The 15,666-nt window shown below is 44.3% G+C and overlaps 2 protein-coding genes across 2 annotated transcripts; one reads left to right on the forward strand and one right to left on the reverse strand.

The window, feature by feature from the left end:
* LOC117453706 (uncharacterized) lies at nucleotides 1-10,877 on the forward strand. The gene is made up of 4 exons (XM_034092629.2): nucleotides 1-650; nucleotides 6,415-6,634; nucleotides 7,628-7,867; nucleotides 8,329-10,877. Exons 1-4 carry the CDS (start codon nucleotides 384-386, stop codon nucleotides 10,857-10,859), a joined length of 3,258 nt encoding a protein of 1,085 aa, XP_033948520.1. The 5' UTR covers nucleotides 1-383; the 3' UTR covers nucleotides 10,860-10,877.
* A 902-nt stretch (nucleotides 10,878-11,779) lies between these two features.
* On the reverse strand, nucleotides 11,780-14,956 carry ttc9c (tetratricopeptide repeat domain 9C). The gene is made up of 4 exons (XM_034092630.2): nucleotides 14,847-14,956; nucleotides 13,340-13,678; nucleotides 12,849-13,031; nucleotides 11,780-12,372 (listed from the first exon to the last, which is right to left on the reverse strand). Exons 2-4 carry the CDS (start codon nucleotides 13,674-13,676, stop codon nucleotides 12,215-12,217), a joined length of 678 nt encoding a protein of 225 aa, XP_033948521.1. The 5' UTR covers nucleotides 13,677-13,678; nucleotides 14,847-14,956; the 3' UTR covers nucleotides 11,780-12,214.
* Nucleotides 14,957-15,666: the final 710 nt, after the last annotated feature.

Consider the following 15,666-nt stretch of genomic DNA (forward strand, 5'->3'; position numbering starts at 1 on the left):
GCGTACTGGAGCACCATGGTGACTCCACTGGACTGGGAGGCTTTAAGTGACATTTAAAAACAAAAGGATCGTGTCAACAGGAAATGAGTTCAGGTCTCGTTGATGTTCCCTCAGTGTACCGGTGGATTCATTAATGCAGTTATTGTGCCAGTAAGCAGGGCTGCCTGAGGCTGTGTGCTGCATGGCACGTTAGAGATGGTCATTATATTTTCTTTATCGCGGTCATTTTAGCGGTTACTATGTTGCTATCGCAGGTCCGGACCCTTGTTGCTCTACGTGGAGCTGCAGCGTAGCGCCCACTTATTCCTCTCATCCACTGCACGGACACTGATCGGTGGTCAGCGGTGCGCCACGGTTCCGCTTTCCCGGGCTCCGCTGCGAGGATGGCCGGACGCCGCAGGTGCATGAACTCGCTGTGGTCGGGCAGCGAGCGTGTCCGCATCGTGGAGCGACTCAAAGCCACTCTGGCCGGTGTGGTGGAGCTGGAGCTGCTCAGGTGCAAACACCTGGAGATGGTGGACGCTGCTCTGGAGGACCGAGCCTCTGCTGCCGCCAACGCCGCAGAGCTGCCAGCGGAGGAGGGGATCAGAGCTCCGGGGAGCACCGCCTCGGAAGCCGAGCATGGCTCTACGACATCCCGCAGGCAACAGGTCAGTCAGTGCGTCTGTCACTGAGCTCTATATGACGAGATTATTAAATATGAATGCGGGGATGATGGTGATCTGCCAACAAGCCAGTCCCTCTGCGGCTCAGTAGACAGATTGTATCGCTGCCCGGTGGCTCATGTCTGTGCCAAGGGCTGTGCACCCATGTGATTGAGATGGTGCTAGGGAACATCCATGCATGCAGCCTGATCATTTTCCACAGCAGCAGTGTGTGAGACCGTAACTAACATGGAGCAAATGTCATTGAGTTCAGGGCACAGACCAGCTTCTGTCTGGCTCCCTCAAGGTTAGAAACAGGATGTGATGGGAGACAGGCGTTAAATCAGGGTGCAGGTATCAAATTAACCTTTACAGTTGATGAACCAAAACACTGCAGCAGTTTGATGACTATACAAGCCATCAAACTGCTGTCTTGTAGTCATCAAACTGCTGTCTTGTAGTCATCAAACTGCTGCAGTTTTTTGGTTCATCAACTGTAAAGGTCACTTTGGCACCGAGTTTGCATTCAAATCAGAATAAAAAATGAAGGTAGACTCCATCACTGTCTGACCCGGGCTATACATGCAGTGCTGATCTTTTATTGTGATATCCTGAATGTTCCAGTGTAGTGACACAAATGATAGGATGTGAGCTCTTCACCAACACCCTCATATAAAGTAACCCTTTTTCCAACGTCGTCCTGAAATGCATACCGCAGGTCTTTTTTTGTTGGGACATGAGGAATGTGGGTTGACATGTAATAGAGGAGGACAGGATGTGAGCAGGTCCCATCCTGGAGGCCAGATACTGACTGAGGCTGTCTTTGGTCTCGTCCCTTATGAACATTATATATTCGAACCTGTTAAATCCTCAAGATGGGAAATCAGTGGAAAGGAGAGGAAGAAGGTGACTGAGAGGGCAGCCAATAAGATCTTCTGGTTAGAAATGGGAGCTGAATAAATGATCTAAAAAATTACAGGAGTTCAGAGCTAAGTCTTCTTAAACCAGAGAACTGGGATCCTGTTCTGTGAAGCACGTTTGGTTTTGGACTGTAGGTTGGACCAGACAAGCAGCCTGATAATGTCACCTTGGGCACTGGGAAACTATCGATAATTGTTATTTTTTCACCATGTTTTGGACCAGCTATATATCAAATAATACTAAAATACATCAGTAGTTTACGCTTTAGGTGCTATGACCTTTTTTATTGTAACTTAAGGCACCAATTTTACAAATAACTTACACCTTACTACCTATAGGCAACCTTTTTTATGAGCTCTTTGAGACCAAAACAATCATACAAAAAAAGGATTGACTAATACCCTGTATTGTACAAGGAGTGTGTCATGTGTGTGTTAATCAGTCTGTCATGGATTATATTTAGATATTTCTAGATTTGACGGAGCAGCGACATGACATGTCGTGTTGTGTTCATGGTCTGCTGGTGTAGGGAGTGTTTTACCTTAGATATCAAATCATTGGTTGCATAAATAATATTCTATTGTTATTCTGAGAAAGTAACAAACACTTTTCGTATGTATGTGTATTTTTGATACTAATGAGCTGTATCAGTCAGCAGCTAGCAGCACATTAATACATGAGGTCACCTTTTACAGAACGGAGTATTTTATGATACAGAATGATATTAAATCATAGCTGGCTGCAAGTTGATATTATAAAATCAGTTTTATCAGAGCAGGGACAGAAATGGCATTCCCATCTGAGGGCCTCTGCAGGGAAGTGTGGTTCATAATGTTCTGCCTTCCTCGCCGCCCACCTCCCCACATCTCCTCTGTGGCTCCCCCTGCGGAGCTGAGATATCCTGCAGAGAGGCCGAGCAGCTTTGCTCATTCTCACCTCTGAAGGGAGCTGCCAGTGTAGCAGAGCTGGCACTCAGCCCTCCGCCCAGCCCGACCTCCGCCAACACAAACATCACATTTGCATAAGTGCAGACAAATAGATGTTTCTGTTGTTTCAAAAGTGAGCACATCTAGATTGAACTGTGCAGCAGCGGGAGAGAAAACTGTGATGAGAAAGCAGATGTTTATTTACTACCATGAAGGTGGAAAGTGATGCTTACACCTAATGTTTTATCGCTGAACACGTTATATATCATTTTACCTGAAATTCACTACTTATTGCTATGAGAAACATGGGTTTAAAAAAAGATATATAACCATTTAGTAAACTGAGGATTAGATGACTCATCACATTATGCGCTGTACTCCAACAACTGCTTTGTTCTGGGGTTTTTTCATTTGGGAATTAAACTCTTGAAATGCGATTCACCATTTCTCTCTCTAAAAGCAGAGCGAGTGCAGGAGATGGACTGTGCAAATCCATATTTGGCATGCCGGGATTACGGCTCCATGGTGTCATCTATGATGGAGAAATACATTTTAGAAGGATATCTTTTTAACTGTGGGATGAGCTCTGACATTTGTGATGGACACAGTTTTAAACCAAAGTTATAACGCCGAAAAAACATTGTTTTCAGAAAAAAAAGGAATAATTTTCAAGACCAAAAATATTCTGTCAGCCGAATGCAATCTATTTATATTGTTAATAGATCCAGCTCTTTAAAATGAAGTGTTCTGCATGTTTTGTGCCTTTTTAGTGTTTTCACACTTTTCAGCAGCTCCTCTTGCCTTTAGAGTGGGTCCGGAGGCTGAATACTGAAACACTGTTTGTTGTCCAAAAAAAAAAGTTATCCTCGCTGAAGAAAGCACATCAAGGACAGGAGTTGAGGTAGTAGGGATTGTGCTGCAGGGTTTACTTCTCATAGAGCAGCAGCAATCAGTCGATTAATCAATGGACAGAAAGTCAATCAGCTTCTAAAATGTGAAAGTGTGCAGCCTTCTCTTGTCAACAGTAAAGGAAGCTGTATATCTCTGAGTTTTGAGCTGTTGGTTGGAAACAAGAAAGCATTAGATAACATTTCCATGATTATTCTTCACACTTGATGCTGTTTAATAGAACAAATGAATAATAACTAATGAGATACTTGAATGATGAATGAATTGATTAATAAAGGTTACTGTTAGTTGCAGCCATGCATTATATGTTGCCAATATATCCATTTGCAATGCTGTGTGCACTCTTATTGAAGGCAGCCTTTCTTGAAATTAGGTTTAGTATTGGGAAGCATCATCTTACACGGAGAGCCATTCCCCTGACTTGTGGAGTGAGACAGCTTTTGTCTCTTGGTTCTTGCCTCGGGATCCCTCTGAAGTCACTGAAAAAAACCCTCCTCTGTAACGCTGATACTTTCATATGCAATGAAAGATTCACCTGAGCGCTTCAGAAAAGCAGGAGCGCGTATCACTCCTCTTGGCTGGTGGAGATGGAGATGTAAAGCGTGGGCTGTCTTTTATATTTCAATAGCACATTAATAATGCATGAAACAATCAACACAGCGCCGTGTAGAACAAGCACGCACTTCTCACCACGCACTCGCTCCTGTCTGACCAAACCATCCGGCCTCAACATGGCAAACCGCTGCCATTCCTCCCGCTGTAATGACATAATGCACTCATTAGCAGGAGGTGGGTTGCTTGTGCAGCTGCGATGGCTGTAGCATTCTTGTTCAATCGACCCATGCATTTTCCTCATATACTTCCAGAGGGGCTGTGCTGCTCCCTAACATGAAGCAAGATCATGTTTCAGACCCCCACCCATTTGTCTATCAGCCTCCTATGATTTGATCATGCACTGGTCTCTGTGTAACATTATACCCCATGTGCAATGCATTATGTTGTCAGGGGATAATATGGAGGAGATGAAGGACATTTTTGGAGATATAAGGGAAGGACATTTTTGGAGATATACGGGAGCTTTTTAAAGGGTTAATTCATGTCTTTAAATAGACAGAATAAAGTTACAGCTCTTACAAGTGCACAATGATAAACACATGGTCTCTCTCAGCATAAAGAATTGGCAGTGAGTGGGATTTGTGACAGCAGTGTGTACATGCCAGTAAGAGTTGCAACAAGACTGGATAGTGTGTGTTAAGGCTGAGGATGAGTTAAATATGTGTCCGGGCGTGTTGTGTTGTTGTGGTTCTGTGTGGGAGGAGAAGCGAGCGAGAGTTGCAGAGCGAGCGGCTGTAGCTATGGTGAGCACGGGCGGCTGGCTTGTAGGATATTACAGAAGTGGGAGGGTGGGGGGGATTATTTGTCAAGGGGAGTGTGGGGGAGGTTGGGGTCCTACAAGATGCCCTTCTCTCTCACCCGGCAACCGTTCGCCCCCTCCCCAACTCACCCTTCCTCCGACGCCTTCACTCACTCAGTGACTCACCCTTTCTCAGTTTCTGTCTCTTATTCTGGTCCCTCTCACTTTTCCTTTTTTTGGTCACCCACTCAGCCTCCAATTACTTTAGATTCACTGTAAAAATCAGGGGGACAGTTCGAGCTGCTAATCTGGACACAGGAAGAGAGGAGATAAGCCGAAGACAAGCCAAAGTCTCTAACTCCTTCTCCCACCTCTTCCTTCCCTCTTCTCTCCTCACTCAATCCCCCTTCCCTTCTGCCGCTCCGGCTGCCTTTGTTACGTCATCTGTCCTCTCCCTTTATCTTCTGAAGCCCCCCCCTCTCCTCTCCTGTCACCCCAGCAGTGAGTCACTACCTGTATTGTTTCTTCAGGAACAAGAGTATTGATCAGTGCCACTCACAGTGTTTCTGTTGTCCGGGCTCCATCAGTCTAATGCAGGCGCTTCTCTTGGCTGCCTTCCTGGAGGGGTTGGGGATTTGGAGGATAATTGGAGGCGGGGGGTTTCTCCACCAAGCACTTACTAATCTAGGAAATGGAGGCACTTTGCTTAACTTGACTGGCTGATTGTTATTGCTGCTGTGTGTGAGTGTGTTTGGGGCCTCATTCCTGGCTGTTCCGGTAATCGGTGTGATGTCATGGCGCGTGTCTGGTAAATGATATCATGGATGTTCAACCCTACATGTATTTTCACACCAGTCTAACTGTGCCTCTACTCTCACTAAGACATGCAGTAACAGTACCGAGGGAATTGTGTTTTTAAAGCAATTCACCCAGAAAATGACCATTTTTTATTTTGCTTCTAATCTTTTTTTCTTCCCTGGTGATGAAGAATCAAAAAAGTGTAGACAATTCCTGATGAATCGAAGTAAATAAACCTTACTACTGCACAAGTTGTGTTAACTGTTGTTATAGTTTTGCTGCTGTTAAATGTGACCGAAAAATGTGCAGTAAAAATCTTTTATCCCTGGTTAGGTCATTTCATATCTCCATAATTATATTTGTTATGATATATAATATTTTTTCAAAAAACATGGGGAAGGGTTTTTTATAAAATCTAAAGGATGATAAATTGGTGGAATGTCTTGTGACCCCTACAAGCTACTGCGGTCAAAGCCTAAAAATAACAATTTGATTTAATAAAAGACAAGAAGTAACAGTATGGGAAAACAATGCTACTTCAATATAGCGTGTGGAAAGAAAACACAGTAAATAATTTGCATACGTATTACATATTGTTTAAACTACAAGGTGACTTGTTTGTTACTTTTAGTATTTGCACACTTTTGGTCAACTCCTATTGCCTTACATTTTTCTGTAATTGTTTGACTCTTGTACTGGGGTTAAATTAACCACACGTTATTGCCTTTTATTTTTAAACTAATATGCTCTACTTGCACACAATCAAAGTCACAGCATTTAGATACTGTGGTCAAAGATATTGTCATATTTCCTTTTGTAAATATTCCTCAGGCCTCACATGCCACCTGTTTTGTTTTCTCAGGTTCCCTCCCCCTCAGATATAGTGGTACTGCCCTGTCGGATCAGCCCTGAGGAATGTGGCAGTCATTCAGTGGACGGAACGGTCCACTCATCATCTGGAAGGGGGAGCAACTCACGTTGGTCTACTCTGTCCTGGGACGCCCCATCTGACCTGCTCTCTCCCCCGACACCAGACCCCAGTGGTACAGTCCATCTGGACAGTGACTCCAGGCCTAGTTCAGGTAAACACACACTTACACACAGTTCAGATGTCAACAATGTGTGGTTCACAGCACTGACCTGAACAGTTTGTCACCTTCTGGTATCACTCCCGCTCACCTTGTGTAAGTCCCATTAAACATTAACCATACTCTTTTTCTTTTCTGTTTGCTTGCACTCTGACTCATTCGTTTCTCTCTCTCTCTCTCTCTCTCTCTCTCTCTCTCTCTCTCTCTCTCTCTCTCTCTCTCTCGCTGTCAAACTTCCAAGCTTTTCTTGCTACACTGTTCTCCACTCTCATTGTAACTGTGGTCTCTGTGTCACTACACTCGACTCAGACACTCCTCTCCCTGCTATGCACTCATACCAACCCTGTTTTAATACTTCTCTTTACTTTCTTGTAGAGGCTATCTGAAAACAAATGAATGAATTCAACTCGAACCTGAAAGGAATTAGTTCAAACTTTAATTGGACCAAATATTCAATCAAAATTAGAGATATAACATGTTTTCACAGCTGTTGTGTTTTTGCTCCACTGTATCTTTATATAACTTATTCAAACAGTGTTAGTCAAACAGTGACTGTGACGCCTTTCTCTTGGAATTTATGAAGTTTGCGTTTCTGTGTCTTTGTTTAACCAATCCTAACTTTACCTTGCTTATTACCCATTTCTTTTTATATAAAAAGCTACACTGTTGCTACAGAAAACCTTTTCTTCCCTTGGAAATACCGACCAGATGGAACAGCGTATGAAATCAAACATTATAGTAGTAAAATATGTGAGCAGGCCACAAAAGAATACAAATAATCCAACAAGTCAGCAACAGTACTCTTAGTAAAAACAATCCATAACTAAGATAATTCATGATGGGCAGAATACTATATCACAACGTGAGAGATCAGGAATGTTGGCAGCATTTTTCCTGGGCCACATTATTCAAAACAATTGTTGCAAATTGTCACATGGATATATTAAGTAACACACAAACTGAATTTATTTCCCTCACTTTGTAAAGGTTTCTATTCAGTGAGTGGGAGCTCTCTGTCGGACTCTTGCTACTCTGTGTCCAGCGATGCAGCTCAGGGGGCATCAGCGCCTGCGGCCCGACCCCCGAAGCTGTGGGAGCAGGTCCCTCTGTCTGCTGACAACACGGACCCCCTGTGGGCAGACCGGGCGCTGCAGCAGCAGCAGCAGCCGCCTGCACTGCAGGGCAGCCAGGGAGACACTGAACCAACAGAAGGGACAACCGCTTCGGGTGAGATGGTGCAGACAATAGATCCATGTCATGTAAATGTATCTGTGTAAATATGAATTCACAGCTGCCAGCTGAAGCGGGCTCAAAAAGGTCAACAGAAGACTGTTCAAAGCAGTGCCCTGGTCATATCGGTGATGATCATAAGTTTGCAATATACCAGTATGATGCATAAATAAGGATCATGTTGATAATATAAATATCATAATTTCATGTGAGCATCTGGTTGTCCTTTTCTTTGGACATAAGCGTAATTGTACATTTTGTACAGTTCTGTTTATAGACTCTTTCTCCACCTCCCTACACTTCTAAAGATATCATGATATCAATATAGTCAATTATTTCAGCCCCAAAAATCATGAAGTAAAAATCCTATATTGTGACAGCCCATAATGAACCTGTAACTGATTGGGATTGATGTAAAATACAATTATCTGAAGTTCTTCTCTTCTTCTCATTTACAGTGCAAGGTGAAATTGAAGAGACTGGTCTGAGCTTTCTCTCTGACCTCTGCTCGGGACTCGGTGACTCCCTGGTTTCTTCCCTCATTCAACTTCTTGAATCCACCTCCTCCTCATCCTCCTTCTCCCCACTCCAGCCAAACACCCAGCTGGACCCTCGCTACTGCACAGACCTAGTGTCCCGTCGGACCAAAGAGGTGTACCTCTACCCCAGCCCGCTGCACGCCGTTGCCCTCCAGAGCCCCATTTTCACCTCCCAGAGCCAAGAGCCATCAGCCTCTCCCAGCCCTGAGGGTCTCCAGCTAGATGACCCTCAGGAGTCCAGCTCTGTGCCCCCTCTGCCCCTCCAGCCCGCTGCCTCTCTCACCCAGCTGGAGCAGTACATCTCTCGTCTGGCTCGCCAGTACCACAGTCGGGTCACCTGCTCCACCTCCGATCTCACTTCAGCTGCCATCCCTGGTGAGGTCAGAGGCCTTTGTACCCCTGGCAAAAGTCACGGATCCACCCAGTCCCTCTTTGCCTTTGAGAGTCGCAGCACCCCCTCCTCCAACATCACTCCCTGTAAGTCTCTGCTGGGAAACTCTGCCAGATTCAGCCTCAGCACCACTGGAAAAAAAGCCACTAGGAATTCAATAAACCTAGGTAACCTCCCCTCAGCCACTGGAGAGGACTTGAACATAAATCTGCATCTCAACCTCAACTTGAACCTGACTCCCGGTTTAAGTTCTAGCAGTGTGGACAATCCCAAAAATGGCAGCTGTGGAGCTTTAAGAAGCAACTCTGCATCTGCTCCCACAGCCTCTGCCACATCGCTCTCCTCCGCCACACCCACCCCCGCACTTAGAGCCCGCCCTCGCATTTCAACATGCCCGAGCAGCCTGAGCCACCGCAGCTCCCTGGAGGTTACTTCAGGGTCTGGACACAGTCCTGGATTTGGGTCATCTGCCTTCTGCCGCTCATTAGACTGGAGCAGCTGCGCTCCGCCTGAGACTCCACCCTCAGTATTTGGTTCTGGATCGGCTCCCGGGTCTCAGCGCAGCAGCTTGATCCAAGAGGCCAGCTCCAGTCCCAAGATAAGCGAGGACTCCCCCATGGTGGGTGAGATCTCCCGCCTCTCCGGCCTCACTAGGGCTGTTGTGGTGGGACTGATGGAACAAGGTGTGGAGCTGGACATCGACTGCTTCCAGACAGACACCGCGGGCGAGGTGCGGAGTCACAGCAAAACTCACCTGACACCCACGGCCAAGACAGATCAGTCACATGACTATGCCAGACTGAGCGACCAGAATCCACAGAGACCAATTCAGCTGTCTCTCAGTGTCACCCATTCTCCCCAGTCTCATTGCAGCCTCACCCCTCCTCTCTCACACAGCAGCAGCCCCATACACCCTCATCAGTCCATCCACGTTCCATCTCCTCACTACTCCTCTCACTGCCACTACCAGCAGATCCCTTCTCCATCCGACCTCCCCTCATCCACGGCCTCCTCCCCTGCCTCCCGCCCCACCACCAGGGGCCGCTCCCCTCCACGGCCTCTCCAGCCGTCCCCTCTGGGCGCCACCCCACTCTCAGTTTTCCGACGGGATGCGCCCTTCCAGTGCTCCCTGCCTCGCACGATTATGAGGAGCTCTCCTTTGGAGCAAGGAGGGATCCACCCGAGAGGGGGATCACTTCGGCAGAGTGCGGGAGGAACTGTTGGGTGGAAGAGGGTGGAGGGGGAGGGGCTTTACAGTGGGAAGCACTCCTCTCACAAGTTGATCCGGGCAGCCACAGTAAGCAGCTACGCCAAGAGAGAGGACTATAGCTCGGCTTGGGCTGAGGAGCAGGAGCAGGAGCAGGAGCAGGAGCAGGAGCAGGAGCAGGAGCAGCCCGCGGCCCAGACACCCAGGAAGACCTCCAACAAACTGTGGAGGGGCTTCGAGGGGCGCCTCCGGGGCAAAGAGTCCGAATGCGAAAAGGAAGAGATGGACAGAGCCGAGTACGGCTATGGCTGGAGGAGCAACGGCGTTGGAAGCTGGCGGAGGGAGGGACGGAGGGTGAAGGCTCCATCCAGCAGTAACGACAAGAGGCCGAAAGTGGAGAACTCGCCGATGTTCTCGAAGAAGAGGGGGAAGGAGGAAGGGGAGAGACGCAGCACCAGCATCAGGCTTTCCAGGAGGGCTTTGTTCAGGAGCGAGTCCCAAGGTTTGCTGGTGTCACGTAACCACGGCGAGGAGCCAACAAAGCGGGCACACTGGGTCTCCTCGTTAGACGTGGGGCAAGGGGGCCTCAGCAAACACGAAGGCATCAGACTGCTGAGGGCGAACGAGGAAGACAAACGACTGTCGTCCACCGCCAGCCTCTTTAACCTCTCTCGCTCTCAGAGCCTCGAAGGCAGCTGCCACTCCCTCTCCCCTTTCTCCTCCCCTTCCTTCTCCCCTTCCCCACCCCCCAGGATGCCAATGCAGCGCTCTCGGTCTCTAAAGGACTTGGGGAGGAGAGTGTTTGGCTCCATGAGGTCGCTGAGTCTCAAACGAAAGCCATCCAAGAAGTGACACTTGTACAATAAATAACCATCACAGTGAACGCATCTGTGGTTAGTATTTTAATTCATGTAAAAGGAAGTGCCATCATTTTAAAGCTTCAAATAAGTGTTCAATAACACTGAGTGACCATTATACATCTGACATCCCTTTCTTCCAATACCAATATGATGGAAGTTCCTCTCAGGCTCATAGTCTGGGAAAAATGCATACTTTTCCGTTTAACTCACGTCATTTCTAAAGACACATTTTATAGCCTGCCAAAAAAAAAACTGAAAACTACCAAATGTTTGTTACATTTTTTCCAAATGGGTTCTAGAGTGTAATCAAAATGCTTTGCAGCCGATCAATTTCACTGTCTTACACTGCAACATTGCCCACAGAGGGCAAAACATTTTCAACAAGGGAGAATTTTTCTTTTTAGGAGCTGCAAATAGCTTTCAATTTTTAAAAACATTGTGTTGGTTTCAGTGGAGTTCTTTTACAATTCATAATTTACCATCTCACAGCCACCTATTCTAAGCTGGAGAAGCCTCGTATAAAGATATTGAGTATAAAGTAATAATGTTGGCTATACGCAAAGTTCTCCTGTGACCATGAGTATGAATGTGTAAATGTACACTCCCCTTCTGCATGCTGCTCCGTGACTTGTTCAGTGATAGTAGCTATTGTGAGAATGTGATATTCCTCTTTGTTTATAGGCAACAGTGCCTCTGAAGTACAATCATATTGGCCAGATAATGACCAAAACCAAGCAAATACACTTTAACTCGATATTGTGCTCAGGATTTTCAAATAAATATTGATGAAGTTATTTGAGACAGAATGTGACTTCTCATGGCTTACGTTTAATAAAAGAAACATATGACAACGCTTGTATTTTGCCTGTAATACCTACATTATATAAACAATCAAATGAGTTTGAGACATCAGAGCTTGGATGGTGTTTATAAAAAAATATTTTACTTGAAATCTGACAAAATCATTATTCACAGCACTGACCAGACAACTACAATCTTGAAGGCATAATCTGAACTGTTAGTAATGCATGATGATTCTCACTTTAGTTTTCAGAGGCATATGTGAAAAAAAAAAAATCCAAATTTAAATTCAGCTTTGCCTCCGAGTTGCTAGGAAACTAACTTTTCCTAACTCTCCTTTCTATTTTCAGCAGAGACATCTTCAGTTTCCTCACTGAACATGTTCTAGTACTCAGTATAATCCTTACTTCACTATGCTCAGCTCATTAACACCTAAAGGAGACACAGTTACATCATTCAACATGATATAACATTCCTCGTTTGTGATCTGTCCAGGTTGAAGTCTTTGTCAGTTTGAGCTTCATTGAGAGGTTTTAGCTGGCAGACTCAATCTCCTCCACCGGCTCCGTTAGTTTGGTTTATCCCTTCTCCAGAGCCGCTCTTCAGGCTGGGGGAAAACATGCCTCGGTACATCGCTTTCTCTTTTTGCAACTCTCGATTCAGTTTCTCCTCAACCCTCTGCAGCTGTTTCCTCACATTGGCATCTGAGACAGAAAAATGAAGAACTTTTATTTTTGAAAAGGCATACTTTTCTTTTATCACACAGGCTTGACTTTTTAATATGTTTTTATGAAATATATCCACAAATGTTGCAACAAAGCCAAATGTCCTACAGAGGAAATATCATGCATACACAACCTCACAAACACGTGACCTCCATGCCAAATGTTAGCCTCTTATAGCAAAACTGTGGCTATAACCAGCGAGCTTCCTAAAAGAGCTGCCACATTCTTGCTTTCATGAAAGAAAAAAATCTCTACATGAAATAGAAATAGAGTGCAATTTCTTTTTTGCCAGTTCTGATTTATGAAGGCGTCACTATTTTATCTTGAAACCTATTACAGGATGTATTAAAAGTTCTAAAAGTGATGTTAATTAGTGATTTTTGTATGTGCAGGTGGACCGATTTGGTCATCTTAAGATAATGTAGATAACCTTGTTGTAAAGTCTCTTTTCTTACCATTAGGCTGCTCACTGCAGGCCTGGGTGAGGTACTGTTTGGCGGTGTGTGCATCCCCCATCTCCAGAGTGGCTACTCCTGCCCTGTACAGCGCTTTGACATCACCTGGTCGCCACTGCAGCACCCGCAGGCTGTAGTCTCTCACACGAGAATAGTCAACACTCTGTTTCTGCAGCAAACAGGCTGAAAAAGATATATTTATACATATATAATATTGTACACACAAGACCCAGCTGCCAATTTCCCTTCATCAGGCAATCAATGAAAAAGCTCTCTCCTAAAGGAAGTTGATTATTTGGAGCATAACTCAATTGAAGAGGGCATTTAAAATTAAAATGACTATTACCTAACCATGAAGATCTAGAGTCTACATGACTGAGTAATATCAAGATTAGTTTTTTAAAGAGCTACTACCTGAATGGAACAGATATATTTAACTACATTTTCCCAGCCCTGGATTTTGCTCAACTCTCATATAAAAGATGATCTACCAGCTAAATTGTTGTAGCAGTCTACTTGTGTATTTCTCAGTGAAGCTTCCTGTTCGGGTTCGAGAGGAGGGATCTCAGGTCCAAACCCTTTCACTGCTGCCATCACATCAGAGTCGAGGCCTCTGAGGACCAGCAGGGCTCGGTGATAACGCCCGATGGCTGAGCGAATGTTCTTCTCCCTGTAGAAAGTATTCCCTTCTGTTTTCATTTGGGCGGCCTCCTCAAGCAAAGTCCAGGTCGGCTTTGCAGGAGTCCATTTTTGTCGAGATAAGGTTGGTTCTGATGCTGCCGCTGCTTCCTGCACATCCATACTCTCATCCCCCCCTCCAGCCTCCATTTCTGAAATGGACATAGTTGTGATTAATAAGTAAATTGGCAGTCAACTGTTTTTCAAAGTAGATTTACTAATCACAATGAGTAACTTGAAAAAAGTTAATCTGATCCAGAACAATAACGAAATGCATCTACAGAATCAGTTCTACACTGTGAGGTGTAAAATGTTGCATCGGAAAACGTTGTTCACTGTTTTTAGCAGTTTACCCAGGCTTAATGGAGAGGGGTGGGGTCGTTGTTAGGGATAAGAAATATATGATTGTTTTCATGATTTCATGTCTAGAAGTAGATTGTGGTGCATTTAAATTATAGCGATGACAGTGAAAACAAATAAGTAGCTTGAAAATAAGCTGTCTAGCTTGCTATCATGGTAGAGAAGAGGAAATAAATACAGGACTTATTTAAAAAAGACCAGACTCACAATGTTGCTGTTTATTTGGAGGAGCGTTATGATTATGCTTGATTAATGCAGGAAGGCCATTTATCTAGTCTGATTTTCACTAACTACTCCAATAAAAAAATATGGAATGCATGTTAACAACATGTAAGTAAGGTATAGTGATTTCAGTATGTTTAAGGCGATAGAAGGCACTGCATTTTACAGTATACTGGACACCATTGACAGAGCTTTAATTCGAAAATCGAAACTATTTTAGCATGGATATTTGTGGAAGTTTCCATGTCGTCCCATGCCTATCGTTGCAACCCATTGTTGTACTAGCGTAATTCCCACGGTGCTAAGCGGCTGTCAACCTGCCTCAGGTAGCCTATGTTTCAAACTGAATAATACAATAGTTTCGTAGATATACTTATTGTACTAATTGTTTAATACCTCTGTTAACAGACTTACAGTAGGCTATACTACATGATATCAGCAGCCCGCGTTAGGGACAGTCAAATGCTGCATTATATTTTAATTACTGACACTTACTAAGCTTGTTACTTTTCTACTTTGTTCCGTTGCTAAGAAACATTAGCTAAAGGGGACATTTGTAACGAACGTTTTAATGTTCCAGCACATCGTTAACGGTGTGTAGCTACAGCTAACGAGCTAGCAAAGTTACCATGCCAACTAAACCTGCTCACACACTAGCTAACGCTCATTCAGTTCAATGCGGGATGTCTGCACATTTAACTGGTTGGTTCATTTTATATTGGTGGAATATTTGCTCACCTTACAAGCCACTGAGAGGACAATAAACGCACAGCTACTTCTTACAATTGACAACCATTCTGCTGCTGTAGAGTCGCTTCCTTGTTTTCTTAAGAAGTGGTCAAAACTTCAACTTCTTTATGCGTTACTGCCACAGCAAGGCCGAACCAGGAATTACCGTTTACACACTTCAAATATACAGTATTTTAGCTACATCTATTAAATTAGGTGGGAAAAGTACTCAGATCTTGTATTTAATCAAAGTAGGACCAGAATGTAGTAATGCTCTGTAAGTCCTGCAATCAAAATGTGACTCAAGTACAAGTAGAACATTGTTGGCATCAAATTACACCCTACCAAAAGTAAAAGTAGCCTACTCATTATGTAGATTGGCCCATTTCAGAATAATTTATATCATATGTTTCGATCATAAATATTGATGCAATAATGTGTTTATCAAAGCTGGTAAAGGTACAGTTAGTTTTAATTATTTTGTATGCAGGGTTTCTGAATGTTACTCCAGGTGTAACTAAAGTTTTATTTAGCCTAAGTGTTGATTATATTTCACATCATTAATCAAAATCTGCAAAGGAACTAAAGGTATTAAATACGTGAAGTGGAGCAAAAGTAAACCATTTTTATTGTAGTGGGGTAGAAGTAGGCTACTAAGTAGCAACACAATTAAATACTCCAGTAAAGTACAAGTCCCTCAAAATTGTACTACAAGTAGCCTACAGTTCTTGAGTAAATGTACTTAGTTACTTGACATGTGTGATTTCAAAAGTTAAAGTTAGATGTATATGTTGAACACACCTTACTTGAAAACCTTATGTTAAGTTGA

This window comes from Pseudochaenichthys georgianus, chromosome 10, assembly GCF_902827115.2.
Source record: "Pseudochaenichthys georgianus chromosome 10, fPseGeo1.2, whole genome shotgun sequence".
NCBI lineage: Eukaryota > Metazoa > Chordata > Actinopteri > Perciformes > Channichthyidae > Pseudochaenichthys > Pseudochaenichthys georgianus.

Coding starts and splice junctions, on each gene's coding strand:
- LOC117453706 (XM_034092629.2), top strand. CDS start 384: ATGGCCGGACGCCGCAGGTGCATGAACTCGCTGTGGTCGGGCAGCGAG. Junction 651..6,414: donor CGACATCCCGCAGGCAACAG/GTCAGTCAGTGC, acceptor TTGTTTTCTCAG/GTTCCCTCCCCCTCAGATAT. Junction 6,635..7,627: donor TGACTCCAGGCCTAGTTCAG/GTAAACACACAC, acceptor CACTTTGTAAAG/GTTTCTATTCAGTGAGTGGG.
- ttc9c (XM_034092630.2), bottom strand. CDS start 13,676: ATGGAGGCTGGAGGGGGGGATGAGAGTATGGATGTGCAGGAAGCAGCG. Junction 13,032..13,339: donor CTGCTACAACAATTTAGCTG/GTAGATCATCTT, acceptor TATCTTTTTCAG/CCTGTTTGCTGCAGAAACAG. Junction 12,373..12,848: donor CTGCAGTGAGCAGCCTAATG/GTAAGAAAAGAG, acceptor TTTCTGTCTCAG/ATGCCAATGTGAGGAAACAG.